The sequence below is a fragment of the Dysidea avara genome, chromosome 4 (genome assembly GCF_963678975.1).
Source record: "Dysidea avara chromosome 4, odDysAvar1.4, whole genome shotgun sequence".
In the NCBI taxonomy this organism is placed as follows: Eukaryota; Metazoa; Porifera; class Demospongiae; order Dictyoceratida; family Dysideidae; genus Dysidea; species Dysidea avara.
This window is the reverse complement of record NC_089275.1, coordinates 45,598,798-45,622,317: the sequence shown is the minus strand read 5'-3', so window position 1 is coordinate 45,622,317 and position 23,520 is coordinate 45,598,798. Positions and strand designations below refer to the sequence as shown.

At 37.1% G+C, this 23,520-nt stretch overlaps 1 protein-coding gene across 1 annotated transcript; it reads left to right on the top strand.

Annotated features, from left to right (window-relative positions):
• Positions 1-9,805: 9,805 nt before the first annotated feature.
• LOC136252417 (beta-1,3-N-acetylglucosaminyltransferase radical fringe-like) lies at positions 9,806-23,283 on the top strand. Its single transcript, XM_066044848.1, has 11 exons — positions 9,806-10,638; positions 14,128-14,191; positions 19,002-19,044; positions 19,096-19,176; positions 19,245-19,371; positions 21,817-21,864; positions 21,925-22,013; positions 22,544-22,617; positions 22,669-22,766; positions 22,815-22,906; positions 22,961-23,283. The coding sequence occupies exons 1-11, from the start codon at positions 9,850-9,852 to the stop codon at positions 23,013-23,015; spliced, it is 1,560 nt and encodes a 519-aa protein (XP_065900920.1). The 5' UTR covers positions 9,806-9,849; the 3' UTR covers positions 23,016-23,283.
• Positions 23,284-23,520: the final 237 nt, after the last annotated feature.

Genomic DNA, 23,520 nt, shown 5'->3' with positions numbered 1-23,520 from the left:
CAGTAAATGTACAAATTATATATATAATACATATATTTATTACAGAACTGTCCATGGTGGTTTCTGTGTAACTGAACACTCTTCAAGGCAACTTCTTCTAGCTGATCTCTCTACAGAGTGATTTGTTTGTAGCTGAACTATCAACAGGGTAACTTTTTCTAGCTGTTCTCTCTGCAGGGTGATTTATTTGTAGCTGGATTCTGTACAGGTGATTTTTTTGCTGCTGAGCTCTTTACAGAATGGTTTCTTTGTAGCTGAACTCTCTACAAGATAACTTCTTCTAACTGATCTCTCTACAGGGAGATTTGTTTGTAGCTGAGCTCTCTACAGGTGATTTGTTTGCAGCTGAACTATCTAGATGATGGTTTCTTTGTAGCTGAACTCTCTACAAGGTGACTTCGTCCAGCTGATCTCTCTACGGGGTGATTTGTTTCTAGCTGAACTCTCTACATGGTGGTTTCTTTTTACTGTAGCTGAACTCTCTACAAGGTAATTTCTTCTAGCTGATCTCTCTACAGGGAGATTTGTTTGTAGCTGAACCCTCTACAGGTGATTTGTTTGCAGGTGAACTAGCTAGATGATGGTTTCTTTGTAGCTGAACTCTCTACAAGGTAATTTCTTCTAGCTGAACTCTCTACATGGTGGTTTCTTTGTAGCTGAACTCTCTACAAGATAACTTCTTCTAACTGATCTTTCTACAGGGCAATTTGTTTGTGGCAGAATTTTCTACAGGGTGATTTCTTTGCAGCTGAACTCTCTACATGGTGGTTTCTTTTTACTGTAGCTGAACTCTCTACAAGGTAATTTCTTCTAGCTGATCTCTCTACAGGGTGATTTGTTTGTAGCTGAATTCTGTACAGGTGATTTGTTTGCAGCTGAGCTCTTTACAGAATGGTTTCTTTGTAGCTGAACTCTCTACAAGGCAACTTCTTCTAACTGAACTCTCTACAGGGAGATTTGTTTGCAGCTGAACTCTCTTCATGATGGTTTCTTTGTAGCTGAACTCTCTACAAGGTAACTTCTTCTAACTGAACTCTCTACAGGGAGATTTGTTTGCAGCTGAACTCTCTTCATGATGGTTTCTTTGTAGCTGAACTCTCTACAAGGTAACTTCTTCTAACTGAACTCTCTACAGGGAGATTTGTTTGCAGCTGAACTCTCTTCATGATGGTTTCTTTGTAGCTGAACTCTCTACAAGGCAACTTCTTCTAGCTGATCTTTCTACAGGGTGATTTGTTTTTAGCTGATTTTTCTACAGGGTGATTTGTTTGCATCTGAACTCTCTATATGGTGGTTTCTTTGTAGCTGAACTCTCTACAAGGTGGCTTCTTCTAGCTGATCTCTCTACAGGGTGATTTGTTTGTAGCTGAACTCTCTTCATGATGGTTTCTTTGTAGCTGAACTCTCTACAAGGTAACTTCTTCTAACTGAACTGATTTGCTTGCAGCTGAACTCTCTTCATGATGACTTCTTTGTAGCTGAACTCTCTATAAGGTAACTTCTTCTAGCTGAACTCCCTACATGGTGGTTTCTTTGTAGCTGAACTCTCTACAGGTGATTTGTTTGCAGCTGAACTCTCCACATGATGGTTTCTTTAAATTTGTAGCTGAACTCTCTACAAGGTAACTTCTTCTAGCTGATCTCTCTACAGGGTGATTTGTTTGTAGCTGAATTCTGTACAGGTGATTTGTTTGCAGCTGAGCTCTTTACAGAATGGTTTCTTTGTAGCTGAACACTCTCTACAAGGTAACTTCTTCTAACTAAACTCTCTACAGGGAGATTTGTTTGCAGCTGAACTCTCTTCATGATGGTTTCTTTGTAGCTGAACTCTCTACAAGGTAACTTCTTCTATCTGAACTCCCTACATGGTGGTTTCTTTGTAGCTGAATTCTCTGCAAGGTGACTTCTTCTAGCTGATCTTTCTACAGGGTGATTTATTTGTAGCTGAGCTCTTTACAGAATGATTTCTTTGTAGCTGAACTCTCTACAAGGTAGCTTCTTCTAGCTGATGTCTCCACAAGGTCACTAGTTTGTAGCTGAACTTTCTACATGGTGGTTTCTTTGTAACTGAACTCTCTACAAGGTAACTTCTTCTAGCTGATCTCTCTACAGGGAGATTGGTTTGTAGCTGAACTCTCTACAGGTGATTTGTTTGCAGCTGAACTCTCCACGTGATGGTTTCTTTGTAGCTGAACTCTCTACAAGGTAACTTCTTCTAGATGATCTCTCTACAGGGTGATTTGTTTGTAGCTGAACTATCAACAAGGTAACTTCTTCTAGCTGATCTCTCTACAGGGTGATTTGTTTGTAGCTGAATTCTGTACAGGTGATTTGTTTGCAGCTGAGCTCTTTACAGAATGGTTTCTATGTAGCTGAACTCTTTACAAGGTAACTTCTTCTAGCTGATGTCTCTACAGGGTCACTAGTTTGTAAATGAATTCTCTACATGGTGGTTTCTTTGTAACTGAACTCTCTACAAGGAAACTTCTCCTAGCTGATTTCTCTACAGGGAGATTTGTTTGTAGCTGAACTCTCTACAGGTGATTTGTTTGCAGCTGAACTCTCTACATGATGGTTTCTTTGTAGCTGAACTCTCTACAAGGTAACTTCTTCTAGCTGATCTCTCTACAAGGCGATTTGTTTGTAGCTGAACTCTCTACATTGTGGTTTCTTTGTAGCTGAACTCTACAAGGTGATTTCTTCTAGCTGAATTATCTCTTTCTATAGTTGCATGAATTCCCTACAAAGTAACTTCTTCTAGCTGATCTCTCTACAGGGTGAATTGTTTGTGGCTGATCTCTCTACAGGGTGACTTGTTTGTAGCTGATCTCTATACAGGTTACTTGTTTCTAACTGATCTCTTGAATTCTCTTCGGGTGACTGCTCTATTAGGATGACTGCTCTATTAGAGTATCTCGATCTCGCACTTGCTACACCAAGTTGGATTTCGTGTTATAACTCCGTGGCTTTAAGTCTGATTCTTCTACACCATTGAAGAGCCTTTCTAAGATGATAACTCCATCTGTACTGCGATTTTCAAAGCATTACCCCAAGCGGTTTACCTGGTAGGCGTGGCAAGCAGTCGTTTTTTATTAGCTAATCTCGATTGCGTAATTGTTACACACTGTTGGTTTTTTCGTTGTAGCTTCCTGGTTTTTAGCTCGATTTCTTTCAAACCACAAAAGGTTTGAGGTTCAATAGTTAACCTATTCACCCACCGATTTTCAGCTTCTTCCCATACGCGGTTTACCCTGTAGGCGTGACAACATATTGGTGTTATTTTTCGTGAATAATCGCTCATAACTCTTTGCCTGTTTATCGTATTCCAGCCAAAGTTGGTACAGAGATGCGCCTTTATACCCCCATTCTGTGTGCCAAATTTCAAGGCGATCGGATGTGGTGTTCGCGTTTTATAGCAGTTTTTGTAAGTGTGCGAAAAGAGGAAGAAAAATAAGAAGAAAAAAAAAACGAAGAAACTAAGCCAATTTTTGAAGTCGCATATCTCGGGAACGCTTGAAGCGCTTTCGCTCAAATTTGGAATGTGGAGTACTGAAGGTGGAGGGAGTGTCCACAGCAAAAATCGTCTTGTTTCATCAAGGCAGCACAGAGCTACGGAGGTGCGAAAATTGCGTTTTCTTTCTTCCTGTCAATATACTCACGGGTGTTACGCGCCGGCTTCTTGGGCCGCACGACACACTACCGTGTGTCTTGATATATACCATTATCAGATTGCCTAAGTTGTGGTTAGCTCTGCTCAGTACTGCCTAGTTATACCAAGAGTTCATAAGAGAAGGCTATATATTATGAACTCTGAATTGGGATACCCTTATTCACTGTATAGGCCAAAGTTATGGAAACTGCAACATTTTGACACTACAGATAAATGCCTTGGAAGTGGTAATAACTCACCAAATATGTGCGGACATTGTCTAAAAATTTGCACAACCTATATGCATACAAATTTGAGGTACATAAGTTTTTGCAAAAGATTTTTGCAGTTTTATTTTCATGGACACCCTGGTAACCTATCATAGGGCTAATCTTTAATTTTTGAGGATGAAAATTTTTTTCAGGCAGCTAAGAGCAGCCACTGTCCCTCAAAAATTTGTACATGATACGGTATAGCTATTCTCATTATTCAAACTTAACATGTTCAAACAGTTGAGTAATGATAAAGTGTCAGTGGGGGGTGAAGTTACTCAGCATGTGTATATATAGTATATAGCATGCTCAAGCTCCCTAGGGGATTCTCAGTAAAATATTAACACCAGCACAGTCAAATTATCTGTACATGGAATTACGCTTGAGACACTGAGTATCAACTTGTATAAACAACTCTTGCTCCATTTCTCTTTTACAATCCACTTTTTTGCAGATATTCAGTTTTTAAACTATTATAGTGGCAGATATCTCAACAAACTGAAGAGGAAAACCTGATTAGATACTGTATGTAAATGTAATCTGTTTTCCCCAGTTCAAGTGACCTGGGGGTCTAAAGAAGACAAGCTACAGATCACTACTGGTTTAATCCTCTAAGGGTAAGATTCAGGGGTTTCCAGAAACTGGTAAGTCAAGTATATCCAGACAATTAAAATGATTTGCAATGGTATCAAAGTTCAGATCAAATACTCTAATAGAGCAGTCATTTACTCTAATAAAACACTCACATTTTTATTGTTTTACTTGTACCAGGCTTGTTGTAATTGTAATTGTAATTAATTACTAATCATTAGCAATTTTCAAGTAATTGTAATTATAATTGTAATTGCTCACTGAGCATAAAAGTAATGGTAATTGTAATTGTAATTAGCTGTTCAGTCAATAATCATTATGTAATTAAATTTAAGTAATCAAAGTTATGCTATATAAAAGTACTACTCCATAACTTGACTATGCTATGTACACAATCCCATGTGTATAACATGTGGCCCATGTAGCTACAGTAAATCATTGAAATTATATGTCATGTATTTGTTGACCATATAGTTAAACATTTTATGCACAGTATGGGATAACCAATGGGGTACATAATGTTCAATAGTAGAGAAACATTTAAATGTATCTGAGTTTACAAAGGATGAAAGCCCTTTAAACTTTTGGAAGATAAAAGCAAATAAATATCCCATTTTAAGTACAACAGCAAAGAATAGCAGCAACATTTGTACCATTTGAGTGTGTATTCAACCATAGTGACAATGTTCTCAGACCAAAATGTATGTAGACTATTACCAAAAAAGTTTGAAGAGTTAATAGATGTACCTTAAGATTAATGCTGGAGAACTGTAAGTAAGTTATTGTTGTACCCCAATTAGTGCTGGGTGGTATTGAAAAATAGCAAACAGTATACCTTCCATAAAAAGTATCACAGTATTAATGTAAAATCTATTGGTATTAGAGTAACGGCCATTTACCACAACAAAAGCACCAAATACCCATGGTAGATCAGCAAGCCTCAGGTACAAACTACCACTAATTAACTTGTTTACATAGTTTAGTTAGCTGACTACATCACCTGCCTACAAACATTAATTGTCACATGTCTGGTTACCTCTAAACATGGGATGAAACAAGCATTAGCCCACAGGGAGGCCATAGTGCCCAGGTGGTATGGCTGTATTAAAAAATGCAGGCAGCATCAAAACCAGTATGACTTAAACATCACAGATTATTAACAATACCAGTATATCACCCAGCTCTAACCCCACATGTACAGTAGTAATTGAAAAGTAATTGTAATTATTAATCATTATTTTACATACTGAAGTAATTGTAATTGTAATCATTAGATTGGCTTCAAAAAGTAATCGTAATTGTACTGATTACTTTCGGTGGGTAATTACAACAAGCCTGACTTGTACCAATACATAAATAGTTAAATGTTTTAGGCCTACAATTTTTCCAGGGGGCGTGCCCCTTTTATACAATATACTTCAAACTCCACAAAGCTCCACCTCTTTAGTCTGCTCTTAATTCTGTGACAGCAGAAGCAGCCTATATCAATTAATTCCTAACATATGTCTATAAAAATGATTTGGAGAAAATGTTATCAGATTCAATCTCAGAATGGATAATATCCTTGGGCTCAGATCCTCCTAGTTTTCAGTGTGTGTGCAACAGACAATTTGGAAACCTGTTCACCAAAATTCTTCGAACTGCCCTAGTCTCTAATAAGGTGAAGATATTGCTGCAGGTAGGTGGCCTGGACTGATCAAGAATTTTAGGAATATGTATATAGGTGAACTACCATGTCTGTGTGGATGTTATTAACTTGCTGTTAAACGTATGGGAGACCATGGCACACGTATGTATGACTTATCATTGTAACAACAATGATGCTAATTATTTACTATAATTAGTAAATGAAAGCAAAATTGACTTAGCCTCCATATTTTCCCCCGCCAAGAACATCTCTGTATAGTATTCAGTACTCTGAGGTAGTATACTGCTCATTTTTTTACATAAATTCATTTAATTATAATAATAACTACAATAATAGTTTGATGTGCAGAATTGAGTAATGGTATAGCTACATATAAACATTTGCAGTAGATGAATTTCTAAAAGCGTTTTGAATAGTGTTGTTTTAGTTACTAAAACTAAAAGTGGTTTTAGCTAGGGCTTTTACTTTTAGTTATCTGAAACTAAAACTTAAGTTTTTCTGATTTGTCAAAAGACTAAAACTAATTAAAACTATAAGCACCTTGCTATATTGTAGTAACACATAATATAGCTAATTATTCACTACACACATACTATCTGCCAGTGTATATAAAAGTAACTAAAAGTGTTTCGCTATAAAGATATTTAATCATCATCACAAGGTTTAATGCTAAAAAGTACTACTGTGACGTTGTCAAGCAGGACGTAGCTAACTACAGAACTTAATAATAAAAGCTCTTTTAAAATTAGTGAAATCATGTGCACCTTATTATACCTGTTCTTTGAAGAAACATCATGTAGGTAAGCTGCTGCATTCATTATTGCATAAACCAAACATGGTGGGTTGCATCAAATTATTGAAGGGTGGTATGCACTGACTGCTAAATCAGTCTTCATATTTACTACAATTGTTTTAGCACTTGCTACAGCAAATCATTTTGATTTTGGTATCTTAGTACATTCTGTTGATCTTGTATATCTATCTTGGCACCTTAATTGTCACATTGTGTATCTTGTATTTTCAGAAACATTTAGTATACGTTTGCCACAACAAACAAGCAAACTTATTATGCTTTTAAATATTCAGGTGTGTAATTTTTAGCACTCAATACTAGGAGTGTGCGATAATAAAATTTTTGTTATTGCAATAACGCACTTCATTATCACGATTATCATGATACTTGACTGCACATGTAAATACTAATTAGATACTGTAAATGTCTCTAATAATCATCACTGTGTCATTCATTATGCAGTTGTGCTTGCTTTGTAGCTATATCTATTCTGGAAACCAGTATTATGAGACAAAAAATTAAAAGTATTAGTTAGAATTATACCTGAAATTGTAACATTGTCTCATTTCAGGTTGGCCACATGTAGTTTACAGAAGTATCCGGAAATTTCCTGTTATTTCAATAATGCGATAATAAAAATTTTCTCGATAATGATAATGACTTTTCACGATTATCGATTATTCACGATTATCACACAGCACTACTCAATACAATAATGCAAACACTGTTTACCATGTGGCACTTGTCCACCACTGCCTAATGATGGTGGTTGTTTTGGTAAGTTGTGCAGGGTTTCACAGTTCTCCTATATTTGAAGCCACAGGAATTTCTAATGTCATCCTACCAATCCTAATGAAACCCTGCACTATCACACCTCAAGCTAACCTTTGAGTTGGAGGCAACTCATGAAATGGGGCAAAAGTGTACCCCATGAGATTCACATGTGGGTGCATATCCTCCCCCCAGCCTGACATATATCTTTTATTTATTTATTAATTTAGCTTATGATTTTTGTTTGATTTATTATTATTTGCACTGCTTATATATTCACAAATTTTGAATGTAGTCTCCTAAATCTAAGGGTGAACTTTGGGCGTGGACAAACTTTCCATGTGGCCATCTGTGCACTCTTTTCTGACACATGCTTTTGAGAGTTATCCTGACTATAACAGAGTTATCCTGATTATAATGTTCACTGTTTCCTGCCTACTTTGCATTGTGAAACCCGTTTACCCTATTGCATCTACCTGGTCATCAACTACAAGCTGTCAGTAACATTATTGCATACCTCCCAACATTAACCTTGTTTAAACTCCATTTAAAATACATCATTGCAACTAACATTTAAACTGACTTACATATTTGCATATAAATCCAAAAGCCATGTGGGTATACATGCAGCAGCGATAGTTTTGGCCAGAAAAGACCAAATGATCATATTTAGTACTATGGTATTTGTTTTATATGTACCGTATGGATAACTGAAACTAAAACTCTTGAAATCTAAGATCTAAAACTACAACTAAAATGTATTGAAGATGGCAACTAAAACTAAAACTTTAACTAAAACCATAAAAATCTAGCATCTAAAACTATAACTAAAATGTATTGAAGATGGTAACTAAAACTAAAACTTTAACTAAAAAATTTTTCTATCTGTAGCTATAACTAAAACTAAAACTAAAGTCAAATGCATTACTAAAACAACACTAGTTTTGAAGTGATCAAATTAAGTCTGGTGAATTGACAAGTCTTCTGGGAAGGTGTTGTATAGCTTTATAATCTTATACTGTGACCATGGGTGGATGTAGATGATTGGGTAAGATGGTCGTGTGGTTCTGAGATTAGATTATTGATGTAGATTTCACCAAGTAGATTGACAGCAATTTAATCATTGATTGAGGACAAAAGAAGACAATAGCAATAACACTCTATTCAGTCACTGAGGAACGTTCTAGAATGTGCCAGATTCAGTAGCCATGTTGAGTGACTGCAAGGCCATGCATGGTGGGCAGTGGCAGAGGAATAGAGCTGTGCAATACTATCCTGGATACCAAGTGGAATACTCTACTCCCCTTAAGATTTGGTATCGTAGATACTGATTTTGCAATATAACTAGATAGTTGACTAGTGTTGGGTTGCATGCATTTTCAATTGATTTGAGTCAAACTTTTTGCATAGGATCCCCATGATATAGTACATGTTTGCATCTTCATGTATAGCTACTAAATTGTGATTGTCCAAAATTTAATTGAGTCAGTTGACCAGTGTGAGGGGGGCTCAGTGACCTGACTATAGAACCTCTCGCAGTGTTTACAGTCAATATAAAGCTGTTTTAGCAAAGTTTTAAGAACTACACTCAAACTTAGATCAGGTGAAAACTGTCTTATCCCTTGCTTCGTTTTGCCATAATGTATTTACGCGGGTCAAGGTCTCACCATCAATTGACTTGGCCTGCCGGCTCTAACAGTTTGGACCCAGAATAACTAATTAGACCTATGTAGTGTATTTAGTTTCTTTTTGTGTGTACGTTATAACTTTCGTGAAACTTAAAAATTTTATTTATTTATCTATTATTATTTTTTTAGAGCTAGCTACTCATGGTCGGATCTGGACTTTCCTCGGGACTTTCAGAAAAAGGGGATTCCACTCAGTCTCTGGTGCAGAATCAATAATGTCAACTCGTTTTTACCCTATATCATTCTGAGGTTCCCCCGGGAGATTTCCCAAACCTAGCATTCATTCTAGCATGCATTTCCATCGCTACTGCGCCCGAGATCAGCATCTACCTAGCTATAATATACAGTGCATATAGCTGGGAAAAAGACTGCGTATCCGTGCGTATACGGACACGTTCCGGCGAGGATACGTTACCTTGACGGGTGATCATCAGATCATGATTCCTGTTGAATGGATCAGGACATGTTTCCGTGCAACGTTCATAGTGTGTTGTATATTATTCGTGTTCGGCCTGTCAGCCTGGTTCTACCTCTACAGCCAGAGTGATCGTTTACACTATAAGGATAAATCTCGGGATAAATTTTTTGCCGGCGAGTTCCTAATTAATAAGGGTCACGGTAGGATTTCTGTTGCGGCTAATGCTCGGCAAGCTAGGTCTCCCAAGCAGATCGACAATTGCGTCCATCAGGGAAATGTTTCTACCGAGGTTTCTACAACTAATACTCATCAAGTTGGCAACACACATGAAACCATCGACAAGGATGTGATTAATTCTGAAGTGAAGCCAAACAGAGAAACCAATAACAGCGTAAAAGAGGATAATTATACTCATAAAGTAAAATCTTCCACTGAAACACACGTGAGTGGGCAGGACAATTCAGCTACACATCAAATCAATCCCCCGAAGGAAGTTAAATTGGATTCCAAAGATAAGCAGGATAATTCTCCTAGTGCTAATGTTAATCAAGTCAAATCTTCCAATGAAGCTATGAAAAAGGATAATTCTCCCACACATCAACCTATCAAGGAATCTGAGTCACCCATTGACCCATTGAGCTCTATCATTCAAATGAACTCTACTCACATTAATGGTAAACTACTGGAGCCTGTAGATACTGAATGGGATGAAAACATCTACTTCTCTGTTAAAACTACTGCTAAATACTTCAAAGAGAGATTAGCTGCTTTGATGCCGACTTGGTTTCAAGTCATAAACAAAAGGATGGTAAGTATTAGCTACAAATGTATTGTATAACTAATGTCGAAAGCCAACGTTGAAAGTGGGTCAGCTATACTGCTGACCAGATAGCTAATTAATAATCTATAGATTGTGGTTTTGGATATGACATACCCAAGCTTTGCTAGTATGAGACTAAAATATTAATACAGGTTAACTATAAGGTGGTTGTCTGTGTTAACCATACAGTATGTTAAATATAGATAATTTAGGTGCAATAGTCTGATAAGTGCATGGGTGTGGCAGAAATAAGAACGATCCCAATAAATGTCCAGGTATGCACACATTCCTGATAAATAGGCATGGCTCATGTAAGCTTCTTGAGCATGTACACCTCGATTTCCATCAATACGACTGAGCTTGCTAATTTATAAACCATACGTTATATGATCTTGGTCAGACCAGGATATTCTATAAAGTGGATGGGACCCATTAGACTTGGACAAAAAATAGCATGATAATAATCCAGATGACCTACCCACTTTCAACTCTGAATTAAATGCCGACTGTGTACTAAACTATAATCCATATTTTGTTAATTGTAACTTATAGTTATGTTAATTGTACATGTCATTTGTTATTGTTTTCTGTCCCCCCCTGGTGATTATTTAGTAATTGAGAGTTGGTGCATGCTTATTGCTTGCTTTATGATTTCTAAAAATGAACACACTGTGTCCTGATGGACTGCACTTGCATGCAGACAATTAATACAATACTTGGAAAGGATATCTGGTACCATACTGTGGTAATAACAATTGAGCCCAGCTGATATAATCATATAGTGATGCACCGATAAGAGATTTTGCCAACTATCTGATTAGCTGATATTGAAAATCATATAATGGCCGATACCGATAACTGATCCGATGTTTATGTTTACCAAAATTTCACACATATTTTGTAAAATTGCCATTTCTAAACTTCATTTTTGTCTTATTTCTATGAAAACAATACCATCAAGGCCAGTAAAATTAATCGGCAAAATAATCTGCTAATAATTACCGATACCGATATTGCTGAAATTTGGCCGATAAACCGATTTCCGATTATTTACCAATTAATCGGTGCATTACTATAATCATATGTGATATAATACCATACCTGTTTCACTGCCCATACTATGCCAGCAGTGAGACGAAATTTTGCCACGACAACAAACTCACTGGTGGGATGTGCCTTTGGGGTTCCGACTAGTGTACGCTCTGTGCGCCTTGTCTTTCCTTTTATCTTCAATCAGGTTGGTTGTCTTCTTCTTCAAGTATCGAAACCATACTGAGGCATTAATTTTCTGTATCAACACTTTTCTGTAGACGCCACAAAATTATTTCAGAAAGCACTTATGCTGCTGAAAGAGCGGGGCACTTATAATTTCAAGTATTGCACGTGAAATCTATGGTGAAACATTAAGGCTGCTGAATTGTAACTTAGACTTTTGCCAACGCCTGGACTGCAATTGACAAAGAGATTTGTAGACAGACTGAGACTTGACGGCTTGTTCCTTTGAACACACTGACAGCAAGATTAGCGTGTAATTGGATAGTACTTTGTATTACTTCATCCTGTTAGTCGAGACTAAGGTCCAGACAACTGAAAGAGCCTGTTCATTTGAACAACTTCCGGCCCAGGTGAATAGAACGCTGGCCATCGTACTGAGACAGGTCATAGATCTGAATGCCACTGCTACTATGATCAAAGGTAAGCTATGCATGCTACTACAGGTCTATTTGCTTCCAATTTTGGCACAGTACATACTTTAATAAGCTGTACAGGAACTTAATGCACCTATCAATGTCACGCCCCACCTACACCAGTGGGTAGGGATTTGTAGGGGATTTGTTACCCAAACTCGTCCCCAGGGTAGTGGTATTTGCAACACAAATAGCCATACGTGGCCATATTGTTAGTGATTCCCGGGATAAATAATACGAATTAATAGTGTAAGTCGAAGTTGTCCCTAGGGGTGGGGAATTTATCATCTAACATTTGTAAATCCCCACCTCTGCCCGACCTGGGATAGGTGGGGCTTGACATTGATAGGTGCATAATAGTTAGCTCACAAGTTACACTGTAACTAGCTGTGCTACAACAATAAAACAAACTAGTATTTTTTTAAATTGTTAATTTAAAAATGAAGTAGGGATCTATGCAATAAAAAAGTAGTGAAACAAGAGATGAATGATGGTATTACAGGATAGCTCGGTGGGAAAGTCCCTACTTTGCAAAATTATAGCTAATGTGCCAAAGTAGGGACTTTCCCATTGAGCTATGCTGTAATACCATCATTCATCTCTTGTTTCACTACTTTTATTGCATAGCTAGATCCCTACTTCATTTTTAAATTAACAATTTTTTAAAATACTAGTAGTAATACATTTGGTTAAATCCCATTATCTGGTAATCTTAGACCACAAATTGCTTTCTGAAAAAGTCACGTAACAGTATGTGTATACATATCCAAGTGTGTGAGAGTGTCAAAGTTTATTGCTGAGTTATATCTGCCATACAGCTAGACTGTTACTGGGTGATCAACACCCTGACTGTTACTGGGTGATCAACACCCTGACTGTTACTGGGTGATCAACACCCTGACTGTTACTGGGTGATCAACACCCTGCTGTAGCAGACTTACTATCACCACCACATACATAACTGAGCCACTAAAATCAGTTTGTGACATCACAACCACCATGAAAGGGTATTGTTACCAATGGTGTAGCTATAACTATGGAAAGATTTGTACAAAATGCACAATATTATTTGTATTTAGCACCTGATAAATAAACATCTACATTGTGTAGTTGCTGTACAATTCAATGGTTTTCAATGTCACAAAATAAACAGTTCTTGATGTTTGGTCTGGCCAGCATCATTTTCATCATGATTTCATCATTGCATGGTGCATAGAGTTTACTGCTTCTGATCACACCTGGATACTATTGTTTTACAAAATCATCCTTGCAAATTTGTAGTTTGTATTACTGTCTATATCTAGAAGCTATTGTTTTAAATCTCTACACAATTTACCTGAAAGCTTTCTTACGCTAACCAGAACATGTACAGGAACTAGGCTATAAATAATATTCACCCTCATGTATCCTTTGCATAAGTTGAGGAAATTGGTCGGTTTATTTATTATTTTTGTAGTCTCAAATTTGCATAAACTTTGAAATCAGCAATAACAATGCACCTATACTCTCAGTTGTTTAAAATCCACCACGGGGGAGGACATGCACTAGAATTATAACCGGTGTATACAGTTGACAAAAAATGTATTATTATTATTTAGCTGGTAGTAATGAGTACTAAAATAATTACTTACAGTATGACTCCCATACTGATACATGCAGTATGATATACAGTACCATAATTTGCTGTTTTTGTTTTAAAAATTATACAAGAATATTATTTTTACATGAAAATTTTTATCATGAAATGAAAATATAGTGAATTATGATATTCTCCTCTGTTACACTTTAGCTCACAGTTGTCAGTGAAAAGTCTGATATTGGGACTGCAATGGCTACAGTAATGAAAGAAGCAGGTTTGTCTATATACAGTAGAGCTGTTTTGTGTATATATTGCCAGTGTAGAATGAAAACATTGTTGTAATGTGAATATCCTTCCTGTACATGGATGTGTGTTATGATATACATGGTAGTACCGTGGTTTACAACATGTTGAACAAAACTAACATTATCATGGACATCAGAGGAAATATCAATGCAATGCCTGTAATCTGCAGATACTAGGGCTGGGAGATAAAAAGTTTATCTAGATAAATCACTTATTGCAAATAAGGTAACAAATTTGTTTATCAAGATGATAGCAAATCTCCATAGTCCATTGTAAATCAACCATAGTCAGATGGGTAGTTGGTTGGGCATGTGTTTAGACAACTGATATAAGAAAAAGATAGGAATTTTAAACTAGAGTAGGGATAGTGTAAAAGTACTGAAACAAGCTGGATTGGAGTAGTATGTACGTAATGTCCAGATACTGTAATCAATATGTAGTGAATATCCCTACTGTGCTACAGGGATTCTTCAATCAAAATGCACAGCAGGGATATTCACTTTACAGTATCTGGACATTACGTACTACTCTGGTCCAGCTTGTTTCAGTACTTTTTATTGCAGTGGTATTACATTGTCCCTACTCTAGTTTGAATTCCTAATTGTTTCTTATAATTGTTTGTGAACTTTTTCTTGTCAATTCATGACCACACTAGCTATTGTCACATGTGTATCATATACATGAGTGAGATCACGATCTGCAGCAATCATGAATGTAATAATTATCAAACAGTACAGTAGTGCCCTTTAAGTAGGGATCGCCCCAAAAATTTCATGCGCCGCCCAAAATTCTGCCATTGAAAATCATCCTAGAGACATCTTACATGATGAAAATCACCTCTACGGAATAGTGCTAGTCCATAATAAATACGGTACCGCTCAAATGTAATGTTGCACTTGCTTGCACTGCTCGATTGTGAGCGATTAAAAAACTAGCTAATTAAAGGGAGTGGCACCAGTTTCCTTTGTGAGTATTCATCCCGTTTCGTATGGGATGAATACTTGTGGGTGCCACGCCCTTTAATTAGCGAGTTTTTTAAATCGCTCGCAACCAAGCAATGCAAGCAAGTGCGACGTTACATTTGAGCAGTACTGTAATATATAACAAAACACTTACAGGTGGCCGGATATAGAATGTAAAAAAAAAAATTACCAAAACTTAAATTGTAGTCTTACTGACTGACTGCCTGATCACAGTCGCAAGGCTAGAGGCCAAATGAAGCAGTACACGGCCACCATTTTATGTCACAATAACAAACTCACCAGTGGGATGTGCCTTTTTGGGTTCCGACAAGAGATAGCCCTCTTGGCCTTGTTCGGTTTTTCTTTTATCTTCAATCAGGCTGTTTGTCTTCTTCATCCAATGAACCATATCAAGGTGTTAACTTTCCGTATCAACACTTTGTTTCAGCAGCATATTTAGATGCCACAGAATTATTTCAGAGCTGGATTTCAGAAGTGCTTCAGTCCTGGCGCTACTGTAAGAGGTACACTGGCTAGATGTCTGCAACTTCACAATTGGGATCCTGTTTTGATAGGTTCGCGACCACACCCAGCAAATAAAGATCTAGGTGGACTAATAGTGATAGAGTATGGAGACCTCACCTCTTAATAATTTAGCAATTTACTTCGCAGTAAACAAGATGACCACACCCCTTATTGGTCTAGGTAGCAGTACACCCCTTGGCTGATTTGAGATACTCTAATACAATAGTCACTCTAATGCAACAGTCATGTATGATATTCTAATAGAACAGTCACAAGTTACACTGTAGCTAACTGATGCTACAACAGAAACTAGTATTTGCTAATTTAAAAATGAAGTAGGGATCTATATAATAAAGGTATAGAAACAAGTGATGAATGATGGTATTACAGCATAGCTCAGTGGGAAAGTCCCTACTTTGGCACATTAGCTATAACAATTATTTGCCAAAGTAGGGACTTCGCACTGAACTATGCTGTAATACCATCATTCACCTCTTGTTTCACTACTCTTTATTGCATAGATCCCTGAATAAAATTATTATTTTTATATCTCTATAACAACTTGACAAAAATGTTTTGAGTCTAAAAGCACTTTTGGGCTAGATTCTACCCAGGAAATATAGTCATGTCATCATAAGGAGAATAGAAGCAGTTTTTTGGGCGATATTTTATCATGGGCCTCGCCCACACCTTTGTCGTCCCTACTATACAGTACTGTATGATAGTGCCATTCCTTCTTTCGATGCGATGTGCACTGGTTCACTAGTCTATGCTAACAAACAAGTAGTACAAAACTTTGACAGTTGTGGCCTGGTGGGTTGCCCATAGGGAAAGCCCGTCTCTGCAGAGGTACTCCACCTCAGACTATCATGAATGCCCAACAAACCAGTACTGCTGTTGTTGCTGCCAGTCGTGGGATAGTGTTAAAGGCATCAAAATGATAAAGCCATAAGATGCCTAAATGAAATAACAGCAATCATATCATGTATCTGTGTATTTGTCATGCTATACAATACATCCATATGTGTCAACATTTATACAGTACGCTTTGGGTAGGGGGAGGGGGTTAGAAAAAAAGAGTATTCTTTGTACGCTCGCAAAAATGCTGAAAATTGTGGTATAAACAAATTAGTACCCACAAAATCCAGCCTCCCATACCCAACAGTATTCCTAAACACACAACAACGGGTAGGTAAAAACAGTGGACCCGGGGACCAAGGACCAGGGGACCCGGGGACTCACAGAAATCCAACTCTTCTTGGAACTTTTTACACTTCAGAGTATTCTATACTTGTACTAGATACCCTTGCAAGCAGTCTTGCTTAGCCAATCCACTTTTTCCCCCCTTGCAGTGTCTCGCATGATGTTTACACCAATTAGAAATTATAAGCGCCTCTGAAAAAGTTGAGGAAAAAGTGTCTGAAGCTGATTGCATTAATTATAGGTCACTCGCTATTTTCCCTGAGTGTTTGTTTGCACAATGTTTCTAAACTTTAGTAGCTAGGTGATATAATAGACTAGCATGCTCATTGTGCAGCAGGTGAACAATGACCAGCTAAGCCAAGCTAAGCAAGTTCCAGCAGCTCTTCACACGACATGATGCATTTGCACAATGTTCCTAAACTACTGTACTCTAGTAGCTAGGCGACATAATAGACTAGTATGCTTACTGTGCAGCAGGCAGTGGCCTATACATGCAGTCAGCTTCAGACACTTTTTAGAGGCACTTATAATTTCAAATTGGTGCAAACATCGTGTGAGACGCTGCGAGGAGAGAAAAAGTGGATTGGCCATGCAAGACTACTTGCAAAGGTACCTAGTACAAGTATAGAATACTGTGAGGTGTATAAAATTCCAAGCAGAGTTGGATTTCCGTGGGTCCCCGGGTCCACTGTTTTTCGTACCCCACAACAACACCTTCTGCAGGTAGAAAACAAAAGCAACAACCAGTGTAGCTATGTAGTATTCAATTGTAATCGTTTATCAGTGTTGCTAGAGTAAGAATAAAGAAAGAAAGTGCTAGCTACAAGTATAAAGCCTGTAGTGTTATATCTCATTGATAACTGCAGGATACTGAGCTGTAACTTTAAAACATTTTAGTGGACTTTATCTTTATTTTCCCTTTAGTTTATAAAGCCTCATTTATTAGTAGCATAGATACGTACCAGTAGTTTACTCTTTGGATTACTGGAGCTTTATGAACTGCATTCAGATTTACCACCAACTCACGTGATCAGTATTTTTTACAAAGCATACATGCAATTTTACCCCCTCCCCCTACTGTATGGTTCGGGGGATAGCCAGTGCCCACGCAAAAACCCAACATGGTGTACGAGAGTCCCAATATTTGAGTATTTCAAAATATTTCTGTATTTAAAATATATTTGCAAATACAATGTAACTCTAATTTCGATTTTTATCATGATGTTTTTACCTCGAGTTTTTGCTAATACTTGTGCAGGAAACACCTAATAAGAGAGTAGCTGAGGGGATCAGAGGAACTTCAGAAGAGACACAGGTGTACTTTGCACTGTCGATTTGAATCGTTGTATATAGTGGCAGCCGTAAGGCCAGACAAAGTTGTTAGTTTCCCGTTTCAAGCATTTTCTAAACTGATGCGGGTGGGTGGTCATTATTCATTATGGCTAAAACCATGACAAAAATTCCTGAAAATGCAATAATGAAAATTATGTGAATATTTGAAAATACATGCGGTGAAAATAGCCATATAATGAAAATTTTGTGGCACTTCATTAAAGCATGCGGTCAGAAGCAGGAAACTAGCAATCAACTTTGCCTGGCCTAATACGAACTCATGAACGGACGGAAACGAGAACAACCTATTTGTAAGTGGTTCTGGATTTAGGATTTCTAAATATTTAATTGTTGGATTTCTCAGATAGTGTACAAGAGTCCCAAGACGTTGGCTACCCCTCGGTACGATTTGTATGCTCGCGAAAAGGCTGAAAATTGTGGACCACCCCTTAGGTATTTTAAGTTTGATTATCATAGCCATTAAAAAGTAAGGAAACAAGGGAGGTTGCTTATACATCTGCAGATGTGCATACTAGTGATCCCTAATTCAGTCATGAGTATTGGGATTAAATGTCTACTAGTATATCTAAGGAAGGCAGTAATCAGGAGGCCTCATACATGGAGATCTTTGACTAGAAATTACTAGAAATTACTTGCTTCTTATTGTTATTATCGTTACCAAGACTAAATAAAGGATATACTTTATAAAATTCTTCTTTTTTGCTATGTATATACACTTGTTTATTAATAATACAGGGCTCAATTTATTATTAACTGATTGTGTTGGTACACATACAAGGTGAGTCATTGTGTTGTGTGGCATATTTATATGATGTCCTACTTCCTACAGTAAAGGTCTTTGCTGTAAAAGTGGATCAGAGTTTGCTGCCTACTATGAAGCAGTAGATAAGTATCAAGATGAAAGGAAAAGGTACGTACTTGTATGTTATGTATCTTCTCTGTTTACAGTCTGTAATCTTGATTTCTTACCTTTTGTAGTTTTGAATGGTTTTGTCACTTTGATGATGACATGTATGTAAATGTGCCAGAATTAAACAATCTTCTCCAACAACATGACCCAAGAAAACCATATTACATTGGATCATCAGATAAACCAAAAGTTGTTGTGAGTACCTACACGTAGTGTTTGTCTGTAATACAGTATACAGTTGTCAGATGTAAACAGATTTGCAGAAAACAGTCTTCCACACACATTAAATTAAGCCATGTACTTTTGGTATGTACCAATGATATGTTGTACTGTCTTCATGTACTTAGTGTGGGAGGATCAAAGTAACAGAGTGTATTATATACAAATTATTTGCAACTTTCACACCAGCGTTATAAGTGGATCAATACTGTTGACCCACTGACCCAAATAATAATCCGGATCTGACCTGCACGTGACCTGGTTTAATTAAAATTGAGGCGTGTCTCAAGAGCTAGATTAAACATCCTTAAGTCCCAAGCTTCATTAGTTAGCCCTGCATTTTTACACTATGGAAAGGATTGTCTGCAAGAAGCAAGTAGCTACATATTATCAAGGATTGATAAGTGGGTGTGGCTCCACGTAAGTCTACATGCAGCTAAAACAATCCAGAATTTCCAGAAGTTAGTTACCCACAGTTCAAGTAGCAACACGAATCTTGAAGGTGGGCGTGATACCATGCATGCCCACAGAGAACAGCTGATAACATTCCGATAAGTGGGTTTGGCTCTACATATCCTGTACAGACAGCAAAGCATATTCCTAAATGGTGGGCATGGCTCCACGTAAGTTTCTTGAGTGTTTACAATCAAGCTTGTTAGCTTTAAGTCACATGTGATCTCATTCAGGTCACACCAAAATATTCAGTGAAGTGGATAAGACCCACTTGACCCGGACAAAAAGTGACCCAAATGACCCGTATAATCCGGATGACCCGACCCACTTACAACATTGTTTCACACCTCACTTTAAAAGAGAAGTGAAGCTGTATGCCATATAGCCCAGCTCCACAACACATTGCAAGAAATTGAAAGTATAAAACTACTAGCATTGGTACCTGCTCTACATGCAGGACCATCTCCACATTAAAGATTTTAATGCCGGGAACAGAGACCAAGCATTAATCACCAGTACCGCTCATGTAGCTATGTAGCATGCATGGTGATTTTATTTTTAAAGAACTTGAAGTTTCCTTATGCCATCCTGCTGAAATTAATGATGCAAAACATCAAAGTTTATTGTTTGTGGTTTTGACAAGAATGTAGCTCAATCATCCAGTGAGTCTTCCCTACCAGTGACTTCCAACATGCTGTAAAGAACAAACAAAAACATTAATTGGTACCTGATTACTTTACATGCAGGACAACTAATCTGAATAGCTATTAGTTAGTGTCCTATATTGCTGTGTAGCATGCATGTTTATAGTGCTTTAAAGTACATGATCCTTGTACCATCTTTCAAGCACATGTATAGTGAAAAAATGAACATGCAGGGTTCGTTCTACATGCAAGCTAAGGCAATTGTATAATTATATACGTACCTACATACACATAGCACAATTTTAGTTTCTACATGACGTTTACCTTACTGCCAAAAAAGAGAAATACCTTACTGTCAACAGAAAGAAATGAACTTGAATACTCTTATCTCACAAATGGTAAGTGCAAATTTATCCTATTCACTGTGTGGCCTGACCTACCTGGCAGACAGTTCTAACTCAAGAATGGTGTGCTTTGGGACTTGAAAATTGCATTTTCCTTTTTCCTGTCAATATACTGTACCTGGTGTGATGCACCAGCTTTCTTGGCCACATGACACACTACCATGTGTCTTTATACGGTGCTATCATACTATATGATAAACAAACACTTGTATTTCATACTTCCTTCAGTATATACTACAGTGAATACAAAGTACAGTAGGCCTAGTCAAATGTGCTCAAAATTTTTCCTTAAATGCTTTCAGGACTTTCCCAAAATTTTCACCTATTATGCTCTTCAGGTGTTCCCATTATGCTTGCATTGTGTTCCTAGGTTAACAACATTTCTGACAATTATCTTGGATCATTTTAATAAGTGAATGTTCTATTAGAGTATTTCACTACAAGTGACTGTTCTATTTGTGCAATGCAAGGATAAAAAGGCTGCATTGGTGACACGCCTAGCTTACCACAAGACTCAAATGTGGAACTGGCTATATAAGAAGCAGTATGGATGAGGCATGAAGGTACTGCGAGTGAAGGTACAACAGCGTGTAACAGTCACAGTTAATGCGATACCCTTTGTTGCAAAATCTATGGTGCGAATTCTCTCACCAAAATCTCCCACAAAGGCCTAAACACCTGCTGTAGTCTGTTGGATTAATATTAATGCTGCTTAGAACATTGATGTCCATACTTGAGCACAAAGCTGTCTTGTGCTTTCAATTCACATGTAATGGAAATCAAACCGGAATCACTTGCATTTCCTATCCCTTTTGTGTACACTGTTACCTATGAATGTACTCGACAGTTTACTATAATATGTTGAGTTGTATTCATGCAGATATGATCACATAATTATTTTGTTCACATTATATATATAGCATCAAGTAGAAAATGATACATTGGAGAAACTGAAAAAAGAAAATATTGTAAGTGAATGGATATCATTGATATTGCATGGTATGGATATCTTTCTCTTCTATATCCAGACTGTAGCAAGTAACAGTTATCAACTGGCTTCAGGTGCTGCATATTGCATTAGTCATCCACTAATGATGGAACTTAAGCATTTACTAAAGTATGTACAGCTAGTGTGTGTTGGCTGGATCTGAAAGAAAAACTGATGCATATGTGTGCAAGTCAAACTGATACCTATAATTAGCTAATTTCTTTCCTCCATATGTGCACAGAACAATGTGGTTATGGCTTTGTTATGCAATCAATTGTTAGAACAGCTGCAAAAGCTATTGATAAAAGTATAAATAACTAGTAGATGAAGTGTCAGCCATGCTTAGCAGATATTTAGCTATAGTGAACTCATCATAAGGGATTACTGTATCATAGTCCCATGTTTTTAATGATCATAAAGTACTCCCTGCCTTGCACTCTAATCTTCTCCAATGAATATACTGCACTACTACATTCCCACAAAGATTCAGGTGAAAATAAGTATAATATAGATGGCTACTATATTGATACAGTGGAGTGGGGCACCAGATTGTCAACTGTATAGCTATAATGATGTTTTAGTGATATGCTTTAGAAGGCTTTGCCATAAAGTTATTATAATATAACAAATGTGTTTTCATATTTTTTTGATTTACGTAGTGGAGGAAAGGCATTCAATAGAATGTGTGCAGTGTGCGATAGGATAGATGATCATATGATTGGATTCAGTATAGGTAATGTCTTGACTTGTATGCACTAAGACATGTGTATTATAATTGTCACAGTCAGCATACTAGGATATAGTCGTGAACTGTCTGGTAAGATCAAGACCCAACAAAGTAAACATCTTGATTCAGTTACTCTGAAGGATATGTTGAAATATGTGAGCTAAGTCTGTTGTTTAAATTTATTAGCTGCCAGTTTTCTTAAGGTGTGTGTTGCTCCAAATGGTACCACAAGACAAAAATATTTAGAACCATATGCAGAGTCAATAAACATGTCTCTATCAGAAGATCCAACAAGGTATGTATGTCAACATGTATCATGTATAGTAACTATGTTGCTGTACTTCTGTAGGTTTTTGACTTATCATTGTCTACTGTACCCAACTGTATCATGGTGTCATAAGTAATTTTAATTTGATGTCAAGTCATATATTTTATCTACCGTATAGCCTAAATATTTCGAGGGGCAAGTATTTCGAGGTTGAGCAATGTTGCTAAAAATAAATTTTTCGTGGATTTGCAAACACTCCCAAAATGTATTAGACTATATATGGAGGTCTAAATATTTTGAGGGTAAAATTTTTGCTGATAACATCCAAAACTGCAAAATCAGTGAAAAATTTCCCCCTTGAAATATTTAGGCTATACGGTATTTCACTAGGCACCAATGATAATTATAATGTGTATAATGTAATATTATTATGTATATTGTATTTATACACACTAACACATCAATGGTGGATCTAGCATGGGTATTTGGGGCACATACCCCTCCCCCTGCCCCTACCCACATTCATGCATTCGCATTCAAGTTACAGATATTGTAATGTATACATGGTACTGTAGAGATATTGTAACTGCAGTATAAGAAAGGGCACACTTACAGAGGTAGAATTACCTTAGCTTGACTAC